This window comes from Urtica dioica, chromosome 7 (genome assembly GCF_054948205.1).
Source record: "Urtica dioica subsp. dioica isolate 48M chromosome 7, U.dioica_male_clone48M_v1_H2, whole genome shotgun sequence".
NCBI lineage: Eukaryota > Viridiplantae > Streptophyta > Magnoliopsida > Rosales > Urticaceae > Urtica > Urtica dioica.
The window spans coordinates 42,884,686-42,907,061 of record NC_142762.1 but is presented as its reverse complement, the minus strand read 5'-3'; the positions used below and the strand labels follow the sequence as shown (position 1 = coordinate 42,907,061).

At 37.3% G+C, this 22,376-nt stretch overlaps 3 protein-coding genes across 5 annotated transcripts; 2 read left to right on the top strand and 1 right to left on the bottom strand.

The window, feature by feature from the left end:
* Positions 1-913: 913 nt before the first annotated feature.
* On the bottom strand, positions 914-3,608 carry LOC149391820 (uncharacterized). The gene is made up of 5 exons (XM_089620059.1): positions 3,359-3,608; positions 3,112-3,241; positions 1,884-2,664; positions 1,152-1,715; positions 914-925 (listed from the first exon to the last, which is right to left on the bottom strand). The coding sequence occupies exons 1-5, from the start codon at positions 3,606-3,608 to the stop codon at positions 914-916; spliced, it is 1,737 nt and encodes a 578-aa protein (XP_089476185.1).
* A 2,591-nt stretch (positions 3,609-6,199) lies between these two features.
* On the top strand, positions 6,200-12,938 carry LOC149391819 (AGC (cAMP-dependent, cGMP-dependent and protein kinase C) kinase family protein). Its single transcript, XM_089619169.1, has 12 exons — positions 6,200-6,508; positions 7,208-7,382; positions 7,511-7,594; positions 8,338-8,579; positions 8,693-8,936; positions 9,706-9,785; positions 10,281-10,365; positions 10,965-11,096; positions 11,180-11,293; positions 11,487-11,534; positions 11,848-11,932; positions 12,415-12,938. The coding sequence occupies exons 1-12, from the start codon at positions 6,366-6,368 to the stop codon at positions 12,507-12,509; spliced, it is 1,527 nt and encodes a 508-aa protein (XP_089475295.1). The 5' UTR covers positions 6,200-6,365; the 3' UTR covers positions 12,510-12,938.
* A 4,847-nt stretch (positions 12,939-17,785) lies between these two features.
* Positions 17,786-22,278, top strand: LOC149391818 (protein phosphatase 2C 53-like). Of its 3 annotated transcripts, none has more exons than XM_089621194.1 (5): positions 17,786-18,078; positions 18,517-19,794; positions 20,102-20,407; positions 20,513-20,618; positions 21,417-22,278. In XM_089621194.1, the coding sequence occupies exons 2-5, from the start codon at positions 18,973-18,975 to the stop codon at positions 21,767-21,769; spliced, it is 1,587 nt and encodes a 528-aa protein (XP_089477320.1). In that variant the 5' UTR covers positions 17,786-18,078; positions 18,517-18,972; the 3' UTR covers positions 21,770-22,278. The 3 variants fall into 3 exon arrangements, with proteins under 3 accessions (XP_089477320.1, XP_089477322.1, XP_089477321.1); XM_089621196.1 differs by having other exon boundaries at positions 18,503-19,794; XM_089621195.1 differs by lacking the exon at positions 17,786-18,078 and adding an exon at positions 18,127-18,296.
* Positions 22,279-22,376: the final 98 nt, after the last annotated feature.

Here is a 22,376-nt window from a genome sequence, read left to right as displayed (position 1 = left end):
AATTCACATTTCATTTGATTAACAATTAACTGAGAATCCGAATATACTTTGAGCTTTTTGATTTCTAAATCTTTTGCTATTTGCAGCCCATGTATCATAGCTTCGTACTCAGCTTCATTGTTTGAAGTATTAAAGTTGAATTTTAATGCGAATTTTACCTTGTCTCCTTCTGGACTGGATAGCGCAATTCCGACCCCGGACCCCTTTTCGTTGACTGCTCCGTCTACATACATGTCCCAAATCGGGAATTCGACTGGCCTGTATGTGAATTCTGCAATGAAGTCGGCGACTGCTTGTCCTTTTATTGCTGGTCGGGGGCTGAAGTGTATATCATATTGTGTCAACTCAATTGACCATTTCATTAGCCTTCCGGATACGTCAGGCTTTTGCAGCACCTGGCGCAGTGGGAAATTGGTGAGGACCGTAATCGGATGTGCAAGGAAGTAGTGTTTTAGCTTCCGAGAGGCAGTGATGAGGGCGAAAGCTAGCTTTTCGAGTTCCGGGTATCTTCCTTCTGCCTCGTTAAGACGCCGCGAAGTATAATAAACCGGGACTTGGTGTTTTCCCTCATTCTTGATTAGTGCTGAGCTTACTGCATGCTCCGAGACGGCTAGGTAGATCTCCAAGGGCTCTCCCTCCTGTACTTTTCTCAAAGTCGGAGGCCATGCCAAGTGTTCCTTTAGAGATTCGAAGCTCTCGTCGCACTGCTTGGTCCATTCAAATTCTTTGGAGCCTCTGAGTATATTGAAGAAATGAATACTTCGGTCGGTAGACCGAGAGATAAAGCGACTTAGTGCAGCTATGCATCCCGTCAATTTTTGCACCTCTTTGATATTTCGTGGTGGTCTCATGTTCCATAGGGCTGTGATCTTCTCTGGATTCACTTCAATGCCTCGTTCATGAACGATGAAACCTAAGAATTTTCCTGCGGACACACCAAATGTACATTTTAGAGGATTCAATTTCATGCGATATTGCCTTAATAGTTCGAATGATCTTCTAAGATCATTCGTATGTTCAACTATTTTTCGGCTCTTAACTAACAAGTCATCAATGTATGCTTCCATTGTGATCCCGAGTAATTCGGCGAACATTCGATTTACTAATCTTTGATATGTTGCTCCAGCATTTTTTAACCCGAAAGGCATTACCGTATAACAGTATAGCCCCCGATCAGTTATGAATGCCGTGTGGTCCTGGTCGGGACCGTACATAGGAATTTGATTGTAGCCAGAGTAGGCGTCCATGAAACTTAGGATTTCATGGCCTGCTGTGGCGTCTACTAACTGATCAATTCTCGGCATAGGAAAACTATCCTTTGGGCAAGCCTTGTTCAGATCTGTAAAATCCACACAAGTTCTCCACTTCCCGTTGGGTTTCTTAACCAAGACGGGGTTGGCCACCCACTTAGGATATTTAGTTTCTTTTATTGATCCGTTAGAAATTAGTTTATCTACTTCTTCCTTCAGAGCAGTATACCTTTCGGAGTTTAAAGCTCTTCTTTTCTGTCTGATAGGTTTTTTTTTAGGATCTATATTTAACCTATGACATGCTATTTGAGGATCTATCCCTGTCATGTCGGACTGCGACCAAGCAAATATATCTAAACTATTAGATAGGAGAGTAATTAAGTCACTTTTGGTACCTGATTCAAGATACTTTCCAATCTTTAGCTTCTTCTCAGGTTGATTTGGATCTGGGGCGACTTCCTCGACCTCGTCTCCTGGGCCAATTTCTTCTCGGCTCGGGAGGCGTGGGTCAAAATCTGGATCGATCATCATAACCTTGTGAACATCTTTGTCCTGACTCTCCTTGAGATAATTCGCATAGCAGCTCCTTGCGATAGCCTGAGTTCCGACTACTTCACCTATTCCATGCTCGGTAGGGAACTTCATCTTCAAATACTCCACCGACGTAACGGCCCCGAGAGACTGCAAGGTGGGCCTGCCAATGATCGCATTGAATGAAGATTTCCCGGGGATCACTATCCATGCTGTGTTGATGGTTTTATTCCTCGGGTTTTCTCCCACAGTTATTGGGAGTGAGATTAATCCCTTGGGCTGGATTGAATCTCCCGTGAAGCCATAGAGATTCTCGGGGGAAGGAGCCAACGCGTCTTGCTTAAGACCCATCTTGTTGAATGTGTCTTCATAGAGTACGTCAACAGCGCTTCCAGTGTCCACCAAAATCCGGTGTACGTTCCTGTTACCGATTAAGGCCGAAATGACCAATGGGTCGTTGTGGGGATACATCACCCACCGAGCATCTTCTGCTGTAAAGGTGATAGGTTCCGAGCTAGACTTGGCTATCTTGTTAGGCCTCTGTTCGGCTGTAAACAAGATCTGCCGGGGTCCTGCGTAGGCTTCCCTCACATAGCTTTTTTGAGCGCTCCTTGATGTTCCTCCCACATGTGGTCCTCCGACTATGAGTGAGATTTCGGCATATGCCTCTCTTTTCTGCTCCTCTTGCTCCCCTTGCTCGGCCTTGAATTTCTTCAATGCTCCTCTTCGGATCAGGGCTTCTATGGCCTCTTTGAGGTTGAAACAATCGGCAGTACGGTGACCGATGTCCGCGTGGAAAGCGCAATATTTTGTTTTATCCCTCTTCGAGATATCTTTCTTGATCGGCTTTGGCTTGGGGAAATCTTCCTTGTCCTGTGTAAGACTAAATATCTCCTCTATCGGGGTATTGAGCTTATGATATTTGTCGAACTTACTGGAAAAAGGTTTCAGAGGTCCCGCTCCTGACCGGCTCTTCTTTGGTGGGCGGTGGTCCTCAGAATGTCGTTCCCTATGCTCTTCTCGGTAGCTCTTCGGCGGCTTTGCTTTTCTTGCCGCCAGTCTTGCTTCTTCCGCGTTGATATATTTTTGAGCTCTTTTCAAGAAATCGTTGTAGTCCTTTGGACTAGTCTTCTGAAGAGACCACCAGAATTCTGATTCTGTTCGGACGCCGGAAGAGATGCCGAAGAGCTTAAAGTCTTCGTTCAGATCGTCAACCTGAAGTGCTTGTTCCGAGTATCGATTAATAAAATCTTTTAGGGACTCGTCATGGGCTTGTCTTACCGCCAGCAGCCTTTCTTTGGGAGTTTTTCCTGAACTGGAGCCGACAAACTGTTCCATGAATTTTCTAGACAGCTGTTTCCAGGATCCTATGGAGTTTGACTTTAGCTTTCTGTACCATCTTTTGGCTGAGCCAGTTAAAGTGATAGAGAAAGCTCTGCACATAACTTCTGGTCCGGCTCCTTGCAGCAGCATCCAAGAGGAAAAAGTGTCTATATGGTCTCCCGGGTCGGTCTTTCCGTCGTATACTGGGATGCTTGGCATCCTAAACCGATCAGGCAACGGGTGTTCTAACACGCGGGCCGTGAACGGGGAGATAGCTTCTCCAACCTTCGGAACAGACTCCTTCTGACCTAGAGCTACCTCTTCAATCCGACGTTCCAACCTTCTAAGGTTTGTTTTGTTGGTGCTTGCACTGTCTTCAGTCTCTGAGCTGTCTAAGCTGTGCCTGAAAGTGCTTGAATATCCTTTGTCCATGCTGGGCTGGTACCGATCAGGAATCTTTTCCTGACTGTACTGCTCCTTTTCGGACTCAGAAACATCTTCCATCCTCTCATACCGATCTCTGGCATGTTTCCGAGGTTTCTTAACCTGCGGATCTTGCCCGATGGGTTCCTTCCCTGATCGGTGCGAAGGCTCCTCATCTGGGATCACTATTGCACTTCGCAGTGTGACCCTTTTTGCCTGTAACCTTCTCTTCAAGTCCCTGTTATTTGCCTCTAAGACCGAGAGACGCTCTTGCATCTGTCTGAATTGTTCTTCGAGGCTGGGTTCCGGAAGGAGCTCAGCTATTTCTTCCGAGGTGAGAGGCAGGGTGCGGTTATGGTGCTCTATCTCCGTCTCCTGGTTAGAGACAGCGTTCACGGGTGCGGACGAACTAGCCATATTCTTCAGCTGGTCCCCCTCCTTCTAGCGCCAACTGTTGACCTGTAAAATTAGTACAACAATATCTCACGAAAATATACTGACTCCGAGTACAAAGCCTCCGAGTACAGAGGTGATTTAGGCAAGACTTTCTCTTTATACAGACGAATCTAATACAAGAGAGCAATGTTTTCTAGAGATTTTAAGTGAAAGAAAGTGTGTAAAAAAGTCCGTGCTTCGTCCTGTGCTGCTGCCTCTATTTATACTCGTCTGGTCGTGTCTTTGACGGTTATTTTGAGGAACGTGGGGTGATCAATCCCACGTTCTGGACGGTTATGGGTAACTGCTTTTCGCCTCTCTCTGAGGTAGGCGGTTAATGCTCCTCGTGCGGTTTCCGAACCGTCGAGGTGTGCGTTTTAGAGCTTGAAACATGTTTTCTATTAGTTTTGACTAGTCTTTGACCCACGTTCTTCTCTTCTCTTCGAAGTTCTGATCGGTGGGTTTCGTTCTTAACTTATGAACGGTTCGTTCCTTTTTAATGGATGACCCTTGGGTTTACTTAACCTGAGCTCGGTGCTGGATTCGTATTTCTGCTCGGCGGTCCGACTAGCCAGGTCGGAGTCTGACTAATTTATCCCGTAACACTCGTCGTATATCGTCACCAACTATTAAAGTTGTCACCAATGATATATGCGCCGTTTCTCTCTTCTTCTTCATTTATAATAGGCATTAGTGCTCCAATCACTATTTTTGTTGCATATTCTTGTCTCGTAGCCTTTTTTTTTTTTGTTATTTTGAATGCATTGATATCGATTTATATGATCAATTTTTCTTGATAGACAAATAATTAGATTTTTGGATAAAATTTAGGATATCAGTGTAGTTTAACACAATAAAATGTATTTAAAATCCATATTCATTGTTTATAAAAAAACACTATTGTGTAGCAATCTAGCTTTGAATTTATAATAAAATTAGTGACACAGATATTCGGAGAAAAGTTTATACACAAATGTTAGAAAATATAATATAATCTTACATTCTTGACTAAAATAATATATAATTATTGATTTTTGAATTCCATATAAGCCGAATAAACTCTTCGCCGTGGTTATTGATTACATTTGATCTCAAATAATATTTGGATAAATGAGTGGACTATAAACTAAAGAATCTCATTCACGTTAATGATAACATGCTTATAGAACGCATTATATGTTTTCATTCTGATTTTGTTCATTAAGTTTTTTTTTACCACTAAATGGGATATTTAGGTTGTGTTTGGTAGTTAACTCAAAAAGTTTTTTGTTTTTGTTTTCTAATTTTTGTAGTTGTATTGAAAAACTGTTTTGTAATTGTTTTCAAAAAGTTGTTTGGTACAGTTTTCATTTTTGTTTTTGAGAAAGTGAAAAAACTGAAAAAAGTGTTTGGTATAGTTTTCATTTTTGTTTTTGAAAGAATGAAAAGAGAAGATGAGGAGAGAAGAGAAGAAAAAAAATTTCAAAAACACATTTTATTTGTTTTCAGTTTTCTTTACCTTTTTCCAAAACAACTTCAAAATTTTTTGAAATTTTTTTCCGAAAACACTTTACCAAACATGTTTTCAATTTTTGTTTTCAATTTTTTCAACTAAAAAACTAAAAAACAGTTTTTGAGTTGCTTACCAAACATGCCCTTAGCTTTCGAAAAAACTAGTGGACTAAGTTTTTGTTTTGTTTTATATGGCTAAGGTCAGTCAAACAAGATGTTACAAATTTATAAAAGTATGGGAAATATTATTCTCCTAAATCTTGGAAAAAAAAATAAATTTACAGTGCCACGAGGGTGTGAAAAGCAAAGACAGCCAATCACTACCGGAGAATTTATCTGCATCACGCTCTACTCCGTACGCGTGAATAGACGCACCAATTACACGTCAGGAATTGGCCCACCACCGTAGTTTTCATGCACTTTCTAAAATGCGTCTGGGGTAAAATTAAAATGTGATCGCGACACTTATTCCCCACACCACAGCAAACGCGCTCTGTATGCGCGTGAAGTCTGACCTCACTCATTGACGGCAATCGTGAAGCCAATTGATAAATAAATACAATGAGCTCTGGTCTTCTGTATTTCGAAACATCGTCACCCACAAAGAAGGATTCCAATAAAGTACCGCCACGGAACTGGTCTTACGTGGCGCGTTATTACTGGGGGAATATCGCGCCTTCAGTGTTGCTCTCTGGCCGAACGCACACTGAATAAACGACGTGCACAAACAAATTTTTATTTTTATTTTGGTAGTAGGACCGAGAGCAGCGAAGGAGGGGTTTTGAGGTTCCTCTTCGATCGTCTCTCTCTCTCATCGTTGTTGCAATAAATAAAAGAGCTTACGGACTGGGTTTCCCAATTCTAGAGAGAGAAAGCTTGGAACTAGTCGAAGAATCTTAGAGACAGAAAAAAATGGAGGATTTACCCGAGGAAGAAAACGGAGAAGAGGAGGTTCAGGGCTCCAGCTTGACCATGGAGAAAGTCGCCGCTGCGAAGCAGTTCATTGAGAATCACTACAGAGCTCAGATGAAGAACATTCAAGAGCGAAAAGAGAGGTAGGCAACTTTTAATTGGTCTGGTTACTGAGAAAATAGCGTTTGGCAAAGTTCGTCTTCTTGAACTCTGCATACCTGAGTAGTTTTTTTTAGGCTGGATCTTGTTGTTCCTCGTTTCGAGTTTTCGCTTTGTTTGGTTCCCGAGAAACAGTTGCGAGGACAGAAATGCTAAGCTTTCGCTTTCTTTCTGATTCTAAATTAGCTTCCTCGTTGGGCTAGAACTAAATCTTTTATTTTGCTCTGCTGCTTCGAAGTTTTTGAGTCACTTGTAGTAGTGAATTTTCGCATTAGGATAGAACAACTAGATTCTACCCATTCTACTTCATTATTGGACCTCAATTGCCGTGTTTTGTGCAATTAGAAGGTTTGATTCGTGAAGAATTGCTCTGGCTTTTAATGCAGCTTGAATACACTGTAATGAGGAAGTATGGTTCCCTTCCTTGTTGGAGATATCAGATAAGAGATGTTGTCAAATCTGATCCAGCAATTCTGGCTGGATTTATAGTTGTTGATTTTTTTTCTTTGATGCTTGCTGCTTAGTGGGGTGCTATGATTGTGAACTATGTGAGATAAGAAGCTTAAGGGAAATCCGAGTGCTATAGTTTAACAGAATCTTTGATTAGTTTTTTTTTTAATTTTTGTGATCCATTGGCCCAAAATTTTTGTTTATGAGTCTCTAATGAGCTATCTTTATCGCAGACGTTGGCATTTAGAAAGAAAATTGGCTTCCTCAGATGTCCCTGAAGACGTACAGATCAATCTGATCAAAGACTTGGAGAGAAAGGAAACAGAGTTTATGCGTCTCAAAAGGCACAAAATATGTGTGGATGATTTTGAGCTTTTAACCATAATTGGTAGAGGCGCCTTTGGAGAGGTTGGTAATTGAGTATGATTTCCTTGCTACGCAATTTTTTATGATTGTATGCTCATTATTTTGGTACAATCAACTTATGTCTTCTTTTATGTAATTACATATACTTATCGTGTAGTCTCATTCCACAGGTTAGATTATGTCGGGAGAAAAAATCTGGCAATATTTATGCGATGAAGAAGTTGAAGAAATCTGAAATGCTGATAAGAGGACAGGTGAGGGTTACACGTCTATGATCTAGCATGTTGACTGCATTGATATTATAGGAGTTATACAACCAGTATTTGGAAACCCCTTATTTCTCTTTGTTTTTACTCACATCTGTGTCTGATTTAAATCCTATAGAAGATGGGTGTCATAAATTTGAACAGCCATTCTGCTGTTTATCTTATCATTCCAGTTTCCTAAGCTCTCCTAACACATTCATCTCCTTTGCCCCTTAATATATTCAATGTGGTTTTGATAGATGGCAATTCAACATGTAAATTTTTTTTTGAAACAATAAGTTTCTTGTATTAATAGAGGCAAAAGCCTGATTTACACAGAAAAGATGAGTCGTTAGAAGCCAATCCTAGGATCCAATGCCAGTCCAGCACGCGAACCCCAGAAAACAAGCCAAAAACGATACATCAGCCGAAACTGTCAGAAAAGGTCTATTTACATAGGGAACCCAAAAAAGTCCCAACTTCAACATGTAATATTAAAAATATGGCTGATAAGTTGTTCAACTTGCCAATGGTATTGTAAATCATTTACTGAGATAGAGTTACTATGACCTATAAGACATTTAAGATGTACTCTAACCTTGTAAGAATAAAACACTTTGACACCATTCCTTTTTGTATGATAGAGGAAAATATGCCCAGCTTGTGAATATTGCCTCCTGATTTGATCCACTACTTCGTGTGTATTCAGACAAGATATGGATTTGATCTAGTTGGTTTTTCTTTCTCTGTAGGTGGAACATGTTAGAGCTGAGAGAGATTTGCTTGCGGAAGTTGCCAGCCACTGCATAGTGAAACTTTATTACTCATTCCAGGATACCGAGTACTTGTATTTAATCATGGAATACCTCCCTGGCGGTGACATGATGACTTTGTTGATGAGAGAAGACACCTTATCTGAACATGTTGCTAGATTTTACATTGCACAGAGCGTGCTGGCTATAGAGTCTATTCACAAGCACCACTACATTCACAGGTTTTTATTTATCCATTTGGTCATTAAATATTCTCTTTGATGCGATTTTTTTAAATATTTGTAATACAGCATGTGTTTAAGTCGACTAACCAGTAAAACCTTTGTAATTTCAGAGACATCAAACCTGACAACCTCCTCCTGGATAAAAATGGTCACATGAAACTCTCTGATTTTGGCCTCTGTAAGCCTCTTGATTGTACAACTTTACCTGCGCTGCATGAAAATAGAACTCTAGGTGATGAAAACATTTCAGAACCAATGGATATTGATGGGGGTTTAAGCGACGCGGGTAATAGAAAAAGCTGGAGGAGCCCTCGCGAACAGCTTCAACATTGGCAGATGAACAGGAGGAAATTGGTAAGCCAAAATTTTTTTATTTTTTATTTTTTATTTTTTTTTAAGAGAGACACCCTCACTTACTAATTTCTATGTGAAAATTAGTTCAATAAAGTCCAGTTACCAGATTCCTATAATTTGGTTTCTCCCAGTGTGAACTTAATTTATGCTTAGCTTGTATGACTGAGCTAATCTTGGGGCTTGCTCATGCTCCCACATTTTTTTTTTCTCTCTCGTTATAAAAATTATCAAGAAAACTATTGATCGGTCTTTTACCAAAATAGATTATATATTTGACACCTGTCTTTAAATTTGGTAATACTTTTTTTTTTTTAAATTACCGTGGTGACTTAACCCGACTTCAATCCCCGAGAGACTACCTCAGTGGCCCCAATTGTTGCGTCTAAGGAAAATTAACCGGGGACTAATAAGGTCCCAAGAATCGTCCTTACCAGTAGATCAACCCCTTGGGGTAGGTTTAGTCTTTACTAAACATCTGAAACGGTGTGCTCAGATGAAGCCACATCATCTATATTGGCTCATATGGATAGTATGACCCACACATAAGCAACTTCACTAGTAAGAGAACCCATTTATTTAATTCTGTTGTTTGAATATTGCTAATGTTTCCGGGTCCCCAAATCCTGTGGAGTCAGGCAGGGGACCTAGAGACTAAACCCTATTAAAAAAAATTGCACCTCGTTACAATATTTTTAGTGCTGATTATCACCATTTTTGGATGTCAACATGTTTTTCTTTTCCTTCACTTAATTTCCATTTTCTTCTTCAGGCATTTTCAACTGTTGGAACACCAGACTATATTGCTCCTGAAGTACTTTTGAAGAAAGGATACGGAATGGAGTGTGACTGGTCAGTTTCTGTTTTCTTTTCCAGTCCCCCATTTTAGGTTCTCATGAATATAATCATTCGTTGTTTATAGTTAAAGGTCTCCTTTAACAGCATTTCGTCGAGTGTGACTGGTCAGTTTCTGTTTTCTTTTCCGGTCCCCCATTTTAGGTTTTCATGAATACAGTCATTCGTTGTTTATAGTTAAAGGTCTCATTTGAGAGCATTTCGTCGAATATGATCTTGGTTGCCTACACATTTTTTCATACCATGGTGCCAACATTAAAGCTGTAATATACAGCTCTTCCAGTTCCATAGTCCCATTTCTTGGTTTCTCCTATGTTTGTAAGTCTATCTGTGTAAACAAATATCTGTCTGAGTAAATAAACAAACTATATGAGTCTTAACTAGTAACTTGTGTATTAAAATAAAACCTTTTGGTGGTCTATGTTTTGGTGTACTAGGTTTTCATTTACCCTATTCTGCTATATGGATTTATGTCGTGGGGGTTTGGTGTAGGTGGTCACTGGGAGCGATAATGTATGAAATGCTTGTTGGTTACCCACCATTCTATTCAGACGATCCAATAACTACTTGCAGAAAGGTAAGTTAATGATATGGTTGTACTTGAACGGAATTTATGCTTGGCTCTCTGTAAAGTAATGCACTAGAATAGGTCGACAATTTTAAAGACAAACCTGATTTAAGAAGCAGAGTTTCAAGTAACCCCATCTTTATAAGTGAAAAAAAGAAGGCTGAGTAATATTAGGCTCAAATTGTTTCTAAAGCAAGTCACCTTTCCCTCGAAATCACATTATTGATAGCTCCTTGTAGTATGACTTTTTGGCTTTCGGGTTTGGGTCTTTTACTGCCAGGTATTCTTTTTAAACTATGGTTTAGCCCCGTATGTCCCCCACTTGATCCCATAGTATTTGGAGAACTTAAAACACCAGCAATTGCTAGGTGGGTACTTTAGTGGGGACGTGAAACCGGAAGCTGACCACTAGACCAACACCTCTTAGGTTGATACCATGATATATATTAGTACTGACATCTTCTTTCATGGGATTGTAGTTATACGCATTTTTGCAGTAGGCTGTCCACTTGATGATTTGTATTTTTACTGCTACTTGTCATGTCTGCTACTTTTAATACATAGGTATCATTAATCATCTACCAATTTGTTTTTTCAACCTGTCTTAGATTGTTCATTGGAAAACCCACCTTCAATTCCCAGAAGATGCCAGGTTGACACCAGAGGCTAAAGATCTGATCTGTAGGTTGCTCTGTGATGTCGAACATAGGCTGGGCACTGGAGGCGCACATCAAATCAAAGTAGGAAAATTTGTTTGATTGACTTGGGATATATATTTTATTATCAATTTATGCAGTCTTATATGTACTTTACTCTTGACCAGTCTCACCCTTGGTTCCATGGTGTCACGTGGGATAAACTCTATGACATGGATGCCGCGTTCAAACCAGAAGTGAACGGAGAGCTTGATACCCAGAATTTCATGAAGTTTGATGAAGTATTATATCTCTTCCTTTCCAGTCTCTTTTTTTCTTTCCTTCCTTTTTCTACTATAGGAATTGTGTTTTTGTGATAACCAGTATTAATGCACATAGAACCTAAATTGTAAGATGAAGTTTTTTTCTTCATTATATTGTCAGTCTTGGTTTTCTTAGCTTACTAACAAACCATATAATTTGAATTTCTTGCAGTTGAATCCTCCAACTGCAGCAAGAACTGGCTCAGGACCCTCAAGGAAGGTTTGTGACTATTTTTCCGTTTCTTTGTCCTCACTTGATGCGTTGCTTTATCAATACTTATTCACACAATTTAATTTACAAAAAAGTTTATTTTCCGATCCTCAACTAGCCAAACATGATGAATAATGTGTGTCTAAATTTAAATGATCTGATAATAGTTAAGAAGAAAAAAAAAATTATCAAATTGTTTTTCCGAAGGTTAAATTTGAAAAATGCAATTGTTCTGCAAACCTGGATATTTGGTTTTTTTTTTCTTTCTTATTTAGCTTTTATAGTTCAACATGATGTATACTTATCTAACGATTTCATGCAGTTGCTTTTAACACCTAAGGATCTAAACTTCGTTGGCTATACATACAAGAATTTCGATGCTGTGAAAGGGCTTCGCCAATCTCTTGGTATGTGATACTACATTACTATTGCTTTCTACATCCTAATTTATTGGACTCAAAGAAAAGAAAAAGGTGAATTTATTAGTAGACTAAGGTTTTCTAGTCGTGCATTACTGTATATGTGATTGCCGTATAAGCTTGGGCCTCAGTCTCGCATGTATAGTAGCGTTTCCTTGTAACTGCCAGCAACATGAGTCTTGTCATCTCTGAGATGATTATCAATCGGTTACTTTTTTATTAAGTTTTCGCAAAATGAAAAATTATTCTTGTATAGGTTACTCTGTTTCATAATTACTATTGTCTATGAACAAGCAAATGAAATAACGCATTTTTTTCCTAGAAATTCTTAGGCCATGTAAGAGATAGTACAACAGAGTAAACCCAATTTAATTTAATTTCTCAAAGTTTGGTTGTAGATACGATATGTCTTTACCTTGTTTCTTTCTAAAAGGAAATTAAATTGACTGGATGGTGGGTATAATTTGCAGGCGATGCTAGGGCAAATCATGGTACTACAAACCAATCCCCGGAGGGAATAGAAGTAGAAATGCTTGCATCCTCGGGTGATCCCATGTTACCATAATTTTACGACATGATGTGACAAAAAGAAAAGAAAAAATGGCAAGCCCAAGATGCAGATGTTGCGCTCGCCTGCTTAAAATGGGTCGAGCGCTTATCTATTCTCTGCGTTACTTGTGGACTTTTGGCGCCAATGCTATTTTCCGAAAGAACACCATTATAAATGTACAGTAGTTTCTGAAGAGCTCCATAAAATCCGAGGGCTTATGAGACTTTTAGTTGAAATTTTTTTGTGCATTATATTTTAGAAGTTAGGACATATGGTTGTGGAGCTTTTCTTGGCTGCCCAGGTTGGCAGTACTGTACTCGCCTTCGCTTGTGGCAGTATCCGGGCAAAGCATAATTCAAGGATAAAAACACAAACATATTAATATGAAACTCGCAAGGCCTTTACATAAATTTTATCAGCTTTGTGGTAGGGAAATCTTTTTTTTTTTTTTTTTTTTGAGTGATTGCCCATGAAAAATAGTTTTAAAGCTCTTGCCTCAGTTGTTCGAGTGTTAAATAGTTGTTGCAGTGTCGTTATGGTTACTGATGCCGAATTGGGTCTTTAGATAAGCTTATTCTTATTAAGCTCGAGTTTCGGATTCCCTTAAATAAATAAAAGGGAAAATATCATGAGCATCCCTTGTGTTTAATCGAAATGCGAGATTTATCCTTCGATTTTTAGAAATATCAGACATATATTTTCAGTTTAATATAAATGACATATACCTCCTCTAAAAAATGTTATATTACAAATATCACATTTTTTGTTTATTTTTTACAAAAAAATAATTTGAACTCCTCAAAATACTTTTAATGAAATAATTTTTTATTTTCTATTCTATATACAAAAAAATTAAATTAAAAATTTATTTATAAAAAGTTAAGGATTTTTTTTTATAAAGAGAGATTTTGATTTTTTTAATAAAATAGTAAATAAATATTTAATCTATTAAGGGTATTTTGGGGAGTTAAAAAATAAACGAAAATGGTGATATTTGTAATATAACTTTTTTTAGAGGAAATATATGTCATTTATATTAAACTGAAAGGATATATCTGATAATTTTAGAAATCGAAAGGATAAATTTCGTATTTCGATTAAATACGGGGATACTATTGATATTTTTCCTAAATAAAAAGAAGAAGTTATCTCTCGTACCCTCTTTTAAAACTTAATTCTTCAAATGCTTTGTTAACTATTTTTAATGATGAATAATTATTTTTATAGTATTTTTTCTTTTTACAGTTTTATTCAATTTTTTTAAATTAGTAATTTTCTTTTGTGGTATAATTTCATTTATAATAAGGAAAAAACTAGTCTATTTTTTTTTTTTTTTTTTTTTTATAAGTTTGAAAATACTAAATTAATTGTCGAATAACCGCTGGTATTTTTGCCACTATCACCCACTTTTAGTCGGTTGTGGGTTTCTGGGAAATAATTGTCTTTTTTAGAATTCTGAACAAAATTTCTTCGGCATCCTTCGATGGCCGGCCAGTCATGAAGTCCAGCGGTCTCGAAGCTGGGTGACCGTAGCAGAGCTAAGTTAGGACAGTTTTGTCACTAAATAACTTTGATGAGAGGCAATTTATTTCGACCATTTTTCAATATAGTAATATAGTAAACGTGTTACTTACACAACCTCAAATTCAAACTCCTAAACTTTTTTTCCCTCTAAACTTTCTAAGGAAGTGACGTAGTAATCATTCAAGAATAATGATTCCGGTCTAACAGTAGATATGTACTGATATTTTATCGGCCGTTTTAGATGTGTTATTTTCTTTTTCTTTTTCATAGTCCCAGTGTCGTCTTGCTGATGTGGCTGTTCCTTGATAAGACCTAATAGAAATGTTGTGTTTAGTATGAAATATTAATTTATTTACAAACAACACCATAAACTGTTTCCTTCCTCTCAACTCTCAAGTCTCCTGCTTTCTAGTAGGTGATTAATATTTCAAGTCTCTCGTGCTTTCTAGTAGCTGATTATTATTGACTTCAAAAGCTTATGATAGTGACAAATACTCTACACAATCTCATTTTCCTTGTCAGCTCAGCTCCAAGTTACGAGTCATTAATTTTTTTTTTTTTGACTTTTGAATCATTAATATTTGGACTTTCTTTCCATGTATCCACAACTGTATTTAACTGTTATATATCTATATTAATATTCAACAACTTTCTTTTATGTGTCATATTCAACAGCCTTCAACCGTCAAGAGTCTGAACTTAAATGAAGATTTATAATAATATATGTAGTGTAGTGGTCGTATAGTATATAATCCCTTTTTTATGTTTATATTATTGTTAATGTGTGTGACTAGCTACTACTACGGTGTGACTGAAAAGTGAAATGTATCACATTTTTTTTATCAGATATGTATCACACTTGTCTTGGTCTCAGCTAAGTTTTTGTGTCATTAAAAAAAAAATCACCTTTCACTAATAAGAAAGCAAAATTAACACATAGAAAGTTGACATTATGTTGTACAATTATTATCTATAATATTAAAATTATTTCTTACATTATTAGCTGTTAGTTTCGGTGATAGTTGTTAATAAGTTGTAACAGACGTCTTTCCTTGTGACGTCCTCTCTTTTGCTTGTTGTTTTGTAATTATCATTTATATAGTTTGGTGCTTGACAAGAAGAAAAAATCTTAATAATTGGTAACTTAGTGAATAAGTCAACCCAATTGAATGAGAAAGCCGGGACACAATTTCATGAGAAATTACCTAACTACCACTATTTGTTAAGCCGGAAACTTAATTTGATAAAAAATACTAAGTCATTTGTACAAATACAATTTTACCTTCAACATGATGTCAATAATTGATATCTATTGTTGACATAGATGTCAACAATTTACATCTATTATTGATGTCTGTGAGTTTTGAATTTTCTGTTTGGTGATATAGATGTCAACAATCGACATCTATTGTTGACATCTATATCAACAATTGACATAAATTGTTGACATCAATTGTTGAGGGTAAAATTGTATTTGTACTAATGACTTATTAGTATTTTGGCCAAATTAAGCTTTTGGTGGGAAATTAGAAAAAACTTATCAAATGGTGATAGTTGAGGTAATTTCTTCTATATCTCATTACCTTTATTTTTTATCTCTCTTTTTCCGGTCTTGATCAGGTCACAAAGTAATTACTTGTTTATATTTTTAAAGTAGTTTTCAAATAGATAGCGATGGTTACAATGGGCATGGCTTTTATATATATTTTAAGCACGCAAAACATTAATGTTAAAGCTGTTTTTCGAATTAACACTTGTTAAACCATTTTTTGGATTTAACATTTATCGATAAGTGGTGCGTTTGTATTAGAAGTGTGAGCTTAACTCACACTAAAAAACTAACTCAAGAGTGGAGGGATATCAAACACTAATGAGCACATTGCTCAAGTACCCAATCGACGTGGGACATTCTAATACACCCCCTCACGTCCATGATGGACAACTTGAGTGTGAAGTTTGTATGAATGAACATTCACGGGTGGTCCTACAATCGAAATCGGGTCCCGCTCTGATACCATATTAGAACTATGGGCCTAACTCACACTCAAAAGCTAGCTCAAGAGTGGATGGATGCCAAACACTTATAAGGAGCAAGTACCCAATCGATGTGGGACATTCTAATAATTTGGAATAGTCATGTGCCTAATCTTTGATGAGCCCAAAATCACTGTTCGAGATTCCAAATGGCTCAAAGAAGTTTAGAACAAGGCTCAAGGCATCCGAGAGCTTCAGAGAAGTCTTTGAATCGTGTTTTGGGAGGAGAAATCACTCTTGAATATGCCATATTGCTCGAGAAAGGTTATGACAAGGTCCAACGCGTCCAAGAGCTTCAGATGATCTTGAATCGTGCAAGGGATCGATGAGATTTTTCTCTTACTAAGTGAAGAGCACGAGAATTAATTTCTCAAGTTCATCGACACTTTTAGAGTGACTTGGTTAGCAATGGGTTTATGAGAAAAAATGTTTTTGAGAGAATAAATATTTCTTCTCTCATTCTAGAGAGAATGAAAGTATATTATTTATCTTCTCTCAATGGAATTTCATCTAAATTAATCTTGGTCAAACTTTTTCGTAGCAAATTAATTAACAAACATAGTATATTAAAGGGATCAAGCAACATCGTATTACTTTGTTAATTTATTTTATAATTAAGCTAAAAATTTAATATAACGGATCCAATCAATCATTTACATAACTCTCTCTATTTTTTATATTTTAAGTTTAATTAATTATTTATTCGTTATTATAAATGTTTTTTTTTTTTGTAATATATTGCTTTTTATTTTGAAAAATTTGTTGCAACTAGTCAATTCTTTAGATTCGTTTAAGTTTCTATCCAAAGTTTTATTTTGTTAAGAAAATAGCTAATCAAGCCGAAGTAAATTAATTAACTGTTTATGTTAATTTAATTTACTTTGGTCCGGTGGTCTATATTTCTAAGTAAATTAAATTAACTAAACCAATTAATTAATTTACTTCGATCTGATAGGTTATTTTCTTAATAAAATGAAATTTTGACTATTTTTAAAAGTAGTATGAGTTATTGGGCTACCGACCTTATTGCCTTTTTTATTTTTAGCATTTGAATATAATTTAATTTTATTTATCTAATTTTGTTGGCTAAATATATCCACTATCGATAAATTGAATTTGTTTTTTTTTGTTTGTTTGTTTTATATAGAACGAAACATAATATAAGTTTTCGTTATTTTTTTTTATACAAGTTTAACATTTTTAAATTTACAAAAATAAAAATACCAATCATTTACTTAACCTTTAACTCTTAATATATATAAGACTAATTAAAATTAATTAACTAAAGGGAAGGAATCTACAATTTCACCCAGATTATAAAACTAGGTATATCCCATTTAATAATTGGCAGTCACAAGTCACAACTTAGTTATTATTTAAAGCCTCTTATTTATTATTATTTTTTTTTTAGGAAAATTAAAGCTAGGCCACTTAATCTACCTTTTCCGTAGAGTTTTAAACAGAGAGGTAAAGAAAGAAAAAGAAAAAAAGAACATTGGACAGATTTGGATATATGAATTGAAAAAGGAAAAAGCATGAAAGATGGGTGGAGATGCTTTAATATGCTCTTCTAGATTATACACCTGTCCAAATCTTCTTTTCTTAATTTTGACACCTGTCCAAATATTCTTTTTCTTAATTTTCAATTATTAATTATTATTTTTTTCTGATATTTTTTTAATTAATTATTTTTCCCATATAATAATAATAATAATAATAATACTCTCTCTCTCTCTCTCTATCTCTCTCCTTGCTATTTTAGTACTCCTTAAACCAAATTTTAAACCCCAGATTTATAGATACAAAAGAATCACTCAGCAGCATAAAACAAAAAATAATAAAAGAGCGTCTTTGAGATGCAATAAAGAAATAAAAAAGAAACGGCCAACAATTATTTGTTCATTTCTCTGATTCGTTGTTCTTACGAGAGCACGGTTTGTCTGAGAAATTGGATGTATTATTTGTACTCTATTGGGAAGTAAATAAAGAGCGAAGACGAAGGCTCAGAGACAGTTGACAAAATTAGGTAACTTTCTTTCCTTTTCGCTTCTTTCCTTTCTATTTTTTTTTTTTTAATTTTTGTTGCTATTTTTAAGGATTGTGATAAATTATTGAGAGAGACAGAGACAGAGAGAGTCTCAATTACAAGAGGCTAATATGGATTGCCTCAGATCCAGGTTACCAAGTCCATAGGCGATATGTGAGGAGAAAGAAGAGAAGGAAAAAACATAAAAAGTTTTCTTTGTGGGTTTTTTCTTGTGATTTTCTTTTCCTTATTTCTTTCTCATGATACCTTTTCATCTGACTCTTTTCCTGTGTTTAAAGATAAGGTGTTGGTTTCAAGTTTTTTGATTGGTTTATGCTACCCAAGTTTATGTTTGTTTGTTTTCTCTTTACCAATTTAATGCGTTACCCAAGTTTTTTGTTTGTTTTGTTGTTGTTGTTCTAAGTGCTTCTTTTGTAGGTGATGGAGGTAGAGAGAGAGAAGAGTCGAGAAGAGGAAGTTGACAAGGCCTAACTAAGCACTTGTGTGGGAGACTTTTATTTTATATTATACATGTCATCATATATAAATAAGTTTCCAACAAGTATGGAAGCTGGGATTCAATGTTGTTGACCAGATCTGACTTACCCGTTTCCTTTTCACCACCTTTTAGCTCACAATCACATTCTAAAACCCTAAACTCAGCCTAAACTTTTTTGCTTTTTTTTTTTTTTTTTTTTTTTTTTCCTCTTGAGCTTTTTGGGTTTGTTAGGCGTGAAAAATGGTCTGTTTGAAAACCCACCATTCACATTCATGGGTTGATTCTTAAAAGGGAGTTTATAAGGTCATAGGTTGGTTTCGGAATAATGACATGCTGTGTGGTTCTGAAGGGGTTGTTGTGGGTTAAATTTCTGTACTCTCAAGATAAAGGCTTTTATGGAGGAGATTTCTCTGGTGGCTACGGTGCCATTTCGGGTAGGCAATTCTGCGTTTGACGGCTCGGATATAGCTAGTGACCACGCTGGTATTACGAGACTTGAAGTCATGAAAGGCTCGACTGGATTGCTGTCTGGTTCCTCGCCCGACGACGAATCCGCTGAGAGGCTCGTGGGTTCTGATGAGGATTGTGATTGCAGTGGTGTTGATAACGGAGTGAGTGTTACTTCTACTACTGGGGACTCTGATATGGTGTCTCAGAGTAAGAGCAATTGGGTGGCGCGAGAGAGCGAGGAAGACGATTCCTTCTCGGTGGAGGGCGATCCGATTCTCGACTGCTCTGTGGCGAGCGAGACGAGCAGCCTGTGCGGTGACGACTTTTTCGGGTTCGAGGCTAGTTTCGAAGTTGGGACGTCGAGCTCTGTCGACGGGCTCGACATTGTCGCCAAGATCACCAAGTTCCGAGAGGCGAATCTTGATACTGATAACATCGCGAGCGATCCCACCCCCGTCGCGAGAGAGGTCGGGGAAGGTTCTAGTAGCTCGAAATCGTTGGATGCGGCGCTTCAGTTGCCGGTGGAGAAAGGGGTGGCGGTTCTGGTGCGAAGCGTGTTCGAGGTCGATTACGTGCCTCTTTGGGGATCCACGTCTGTATGTGGAAGGAGGCCGGAGATGGAAGACGCGTTTGCGATCGTACCCCAATTCTTCAAAATTCCCGTTCGGATGCTCGTCGGGGATTCGGTTATCGACAGAATGAGCAATTATTTGACTCACCAGAACGGCCATTTCTTCGGAGTCTACGATGGCCACGGAGGCGCGCAGGTATACAATCTCGTTGCTTATGTCGTTGGTGTTTAATATTACCGAATACGAAATCGTAGGATTTAAGAGCGTTCTGGCCAATTGAAACTAATTGATTGTTTGTCTAAAATTAGTGAAATAGCTAATTTTTTTTAAAAAAATGTGCAAGTCGGGTAAATTGCGTATAGACAAAGGTCAAATTTTTTATTGACAATGTTAACATTTTCCTATGGCTATTTTGCTAATAAATTAGTTTCAAATGGATTTTTTGGTACAGTTTTTTAGGCATTTAATTTGCTTTTACTTCTCTTTCGTTTTTTTTTTCAAGGTTGCGAACTACTGTCGGGAGCGAATCCATTTGGCTTTGGCGGATGAGATACAAGAATCGGTCAAGGAAGGCATTGTGGAGGATTGCCAAGAAAAGTGGAGGAAGGCTTTCACAAACTGCTTTCTTAAGGTCGACGACGAAGTTGGAGGAAAAGGCATCGGCGACCCTGTTGCCCCCGAAACTGTGGGGACCACCGCCGTGGTTTCCGTGGTTTGCTCGTCTCATATCATGGTAGCCAACTGTGGAGACTCGCGGGCTGTTCTCTGCCGCGGGAAAGAAGCCATCGCCTTGTCGGTTGATCATAAGGTAGATTGATAAATCAATAAGTGATCGCAAGTCTAGTGCTTTGAATGTCATATTTAGTGGCTGAAAACTGTGTGATTAAATGGGTAAGAATGCGTTGTTTCGCAGCCAAACAGGGAAGACGAATATGCGAGGATCGAAGCCGCTGGAGGGAAGGTCATACAGTGGAACGGACATCGTGTCTTCGGCGTTCTTGCTATGTCAAGATCTATTGGTGAGCTCTTCTTGATCATTACTAGTAATCCATTATATTACTGTATCGAGATAGTTAGAAATATAGCGTGTGCCTGGCGGTGATAAATTCTCAATAAAATTCTCGCATTCCGGTATTTGATTGAGCACGATAATAATGTTTTTCTTTTTCTTTTTCTTTTTCGTTTTACAACAGTAAAACCATATTTTATGTAAAAATTGAGTTATTAATTGCACTAATAGTCTTTTTATTTAAAATAAAGCATAATTTGCTTCTTTTTTTTTTTTTTAAATCACCATTTTTTTTTAAACGAGAACATCATTCTATTAAAAACATGCGAAAACCGATTACAAGAGTGGCTACGGGAAAAACCCGAAACAAGCCCCAAAAAAGGAAACAAAGAAAAAAAAGAAAAAGGGACCCCCCAAAAGCAAACTTCCTACGAGCCTATTTGAGAAAAAACTTCCTAGAGTTGCAAAACAAAAACCCGTCCGCTGCTCCCTGCTCGCTGTTCCGTAGGAAAACCAAAACACCAAACTGAAATCCACGAAAACCAAAATCATCCTCCGAACCTCCTCTCAAACCAAGCGAAAGACTTCATAAAAAACCGGAACGAATCCTCATGAACTTCGGTTTCCGTAAGCTGAGTAATCAAATTGTGGCATTCTTACCTCGTTTTAAGGGAATCGTAACACCTACTTTTACTATTTGGATAATTGGGCTTATAATTTTACTGAAAGTAGTCATTCAACTAATTCATACAGTTCCTTCATTTCTAAATTGATTTATGAATGAAATTGGTGGTGGTGGTGGTTGCAGGGGATAGGTACTTGAAGCCGTGGATCATTCCGGATCCGGAAGTGACATTCGTGGCGAGAGCGAAAGAGGACGAGTGTTTGATTCTGGCGAGCGACGGTCTGTGGGACGTGATGACCAACGAAGAAGTGTGCGAGCTTGCTCGGAGGCGCATTCAGGTTTGGCACAAGAAAAACGCCGGCTCGGTCCCCTTAGAGAGGGGACACGGGATTGATCCCGCGGCCCAAGCCGCGGCAGAATATCTCTCAAACCGGGCGCTCCAGAAAGGAAGTAAGGATAACATCACCGTGGTCGTCGTCGATTTAAAGTCTCAAAGAAAGATCAAATCTAAGACGTCTGACCCGACCGCAGTGTAAAAAAGAACTTAAAAATTGGAAAAAAAAAACTAGTCTAAAAGAATTTGATTTAGTTTGCCCATATGTTTTTTTTTACCAGGGCTCTCAATTGCTTAATGAGAATTAGCAAAGCTTATTATATATGTGTACTATATAATATAGAACAAATGTCAAGCCGCCATTTCTAGAATGATTTAAATTTTTGGCTTGGTAGAAAGAACTGTCTTTAGTTGCTGGCTGTGTAAATGGTAGACGCTTTGGCTGTAGTAGAGGAAAAAAATAAATAATAATATAGGAGAGATGGGTAGAGAAGAGAAAGGAAGGACAATTTCTGATGGGATTTCACATATGGGCTAAAATAATGTATTTTTTTTACTGTGACTCCCGAGTTAAAAAGCCTCTGTGGGGTTTCTTTGTTTAATTACTTGGTATTTGTTTCAAGTTTCAAGTCCACGTGGTGCTTATGAAAAGTAGCAGCAAAACTTGAATAATTGCCTCGTGACTGTTTGCTTTTAATTGTCTCTTCTTCATGCTATCTGTTTTCAATAATCTTTATGCATTGACGTCATATCTAAGTCGGTGATTCACATGATAATGCGCTAATTGTCAACATACTTGATATATATAT

Excerpts from the sequence above, each read along its gene's own strand:
- LOC149391820 (XM_089620059.1), bottom strand. The coding sequence starts at position 3,608 with ATGGAAGATGTTTCTGAGTCCGAAAAGGAGCAGTACAGTCAGGAAAAG. Across the intron at positions 3,242-3,358 it reads TATCTCCCCGTTCACGGCCC|GAGCCGGACCAGAAGTTATG; the intron begins GCGTGTTAGAAC and ends TGCTGCTGCAAG. Across the intron at positions 2,665-3,111 it reads TCTAGAAAATTCATGGAACA|TCTTACACAGGACAAGGAAG; the intron begins GTTTGTCGGCTC and ends GGAGATATTTAG.
- LOC149391818 (XM_089621194.1), top strand. The coding sequence starts at position 18,973 with ATGGAGGAGATTTCTCTGGTGGCTACGGTGCCATTTCGGGTAGGCAAT. Across the intron at positions 19,795-20,101 it reads ATGGCCACGGAGGCGCGCAG|GTTGCGAACTACTGTCGGGA; the intron begins GTATACAATCTC and ends TTTTTTTTCAAG. Across the intron at positions 20,408-20,512 it reads CCTTGTCGGTTGATCATAAG|CCAAACAGGGAAGACGAATA; the intron begins GTAGATTGATAA and ends GTTGTTTCGCAG.
- LOC149391819 (XM_089619169.1), top strand. The coding sequence starts at position 6,366 with ATGGAGGATTTACCCGAGGAAGAAAACGGAGAAGAGGAGGTTCAGGGC. Across the intron at positions 10,366-10,964 it reads CAATAACTACTTGCAGAAAG|ATTGTTCATTGGAAAACCCA; the intron begins GTAAGTTAATGA and ends AACCTGTCTTAG. Across the intron at positions 11,535-11,847 it reads GCTCAGGACCCTCAAGGAAG|TTGCTTTTAACACCTAAGGA; the intron begins GTTTGTGACTAT and ends GATTTCATGCAG.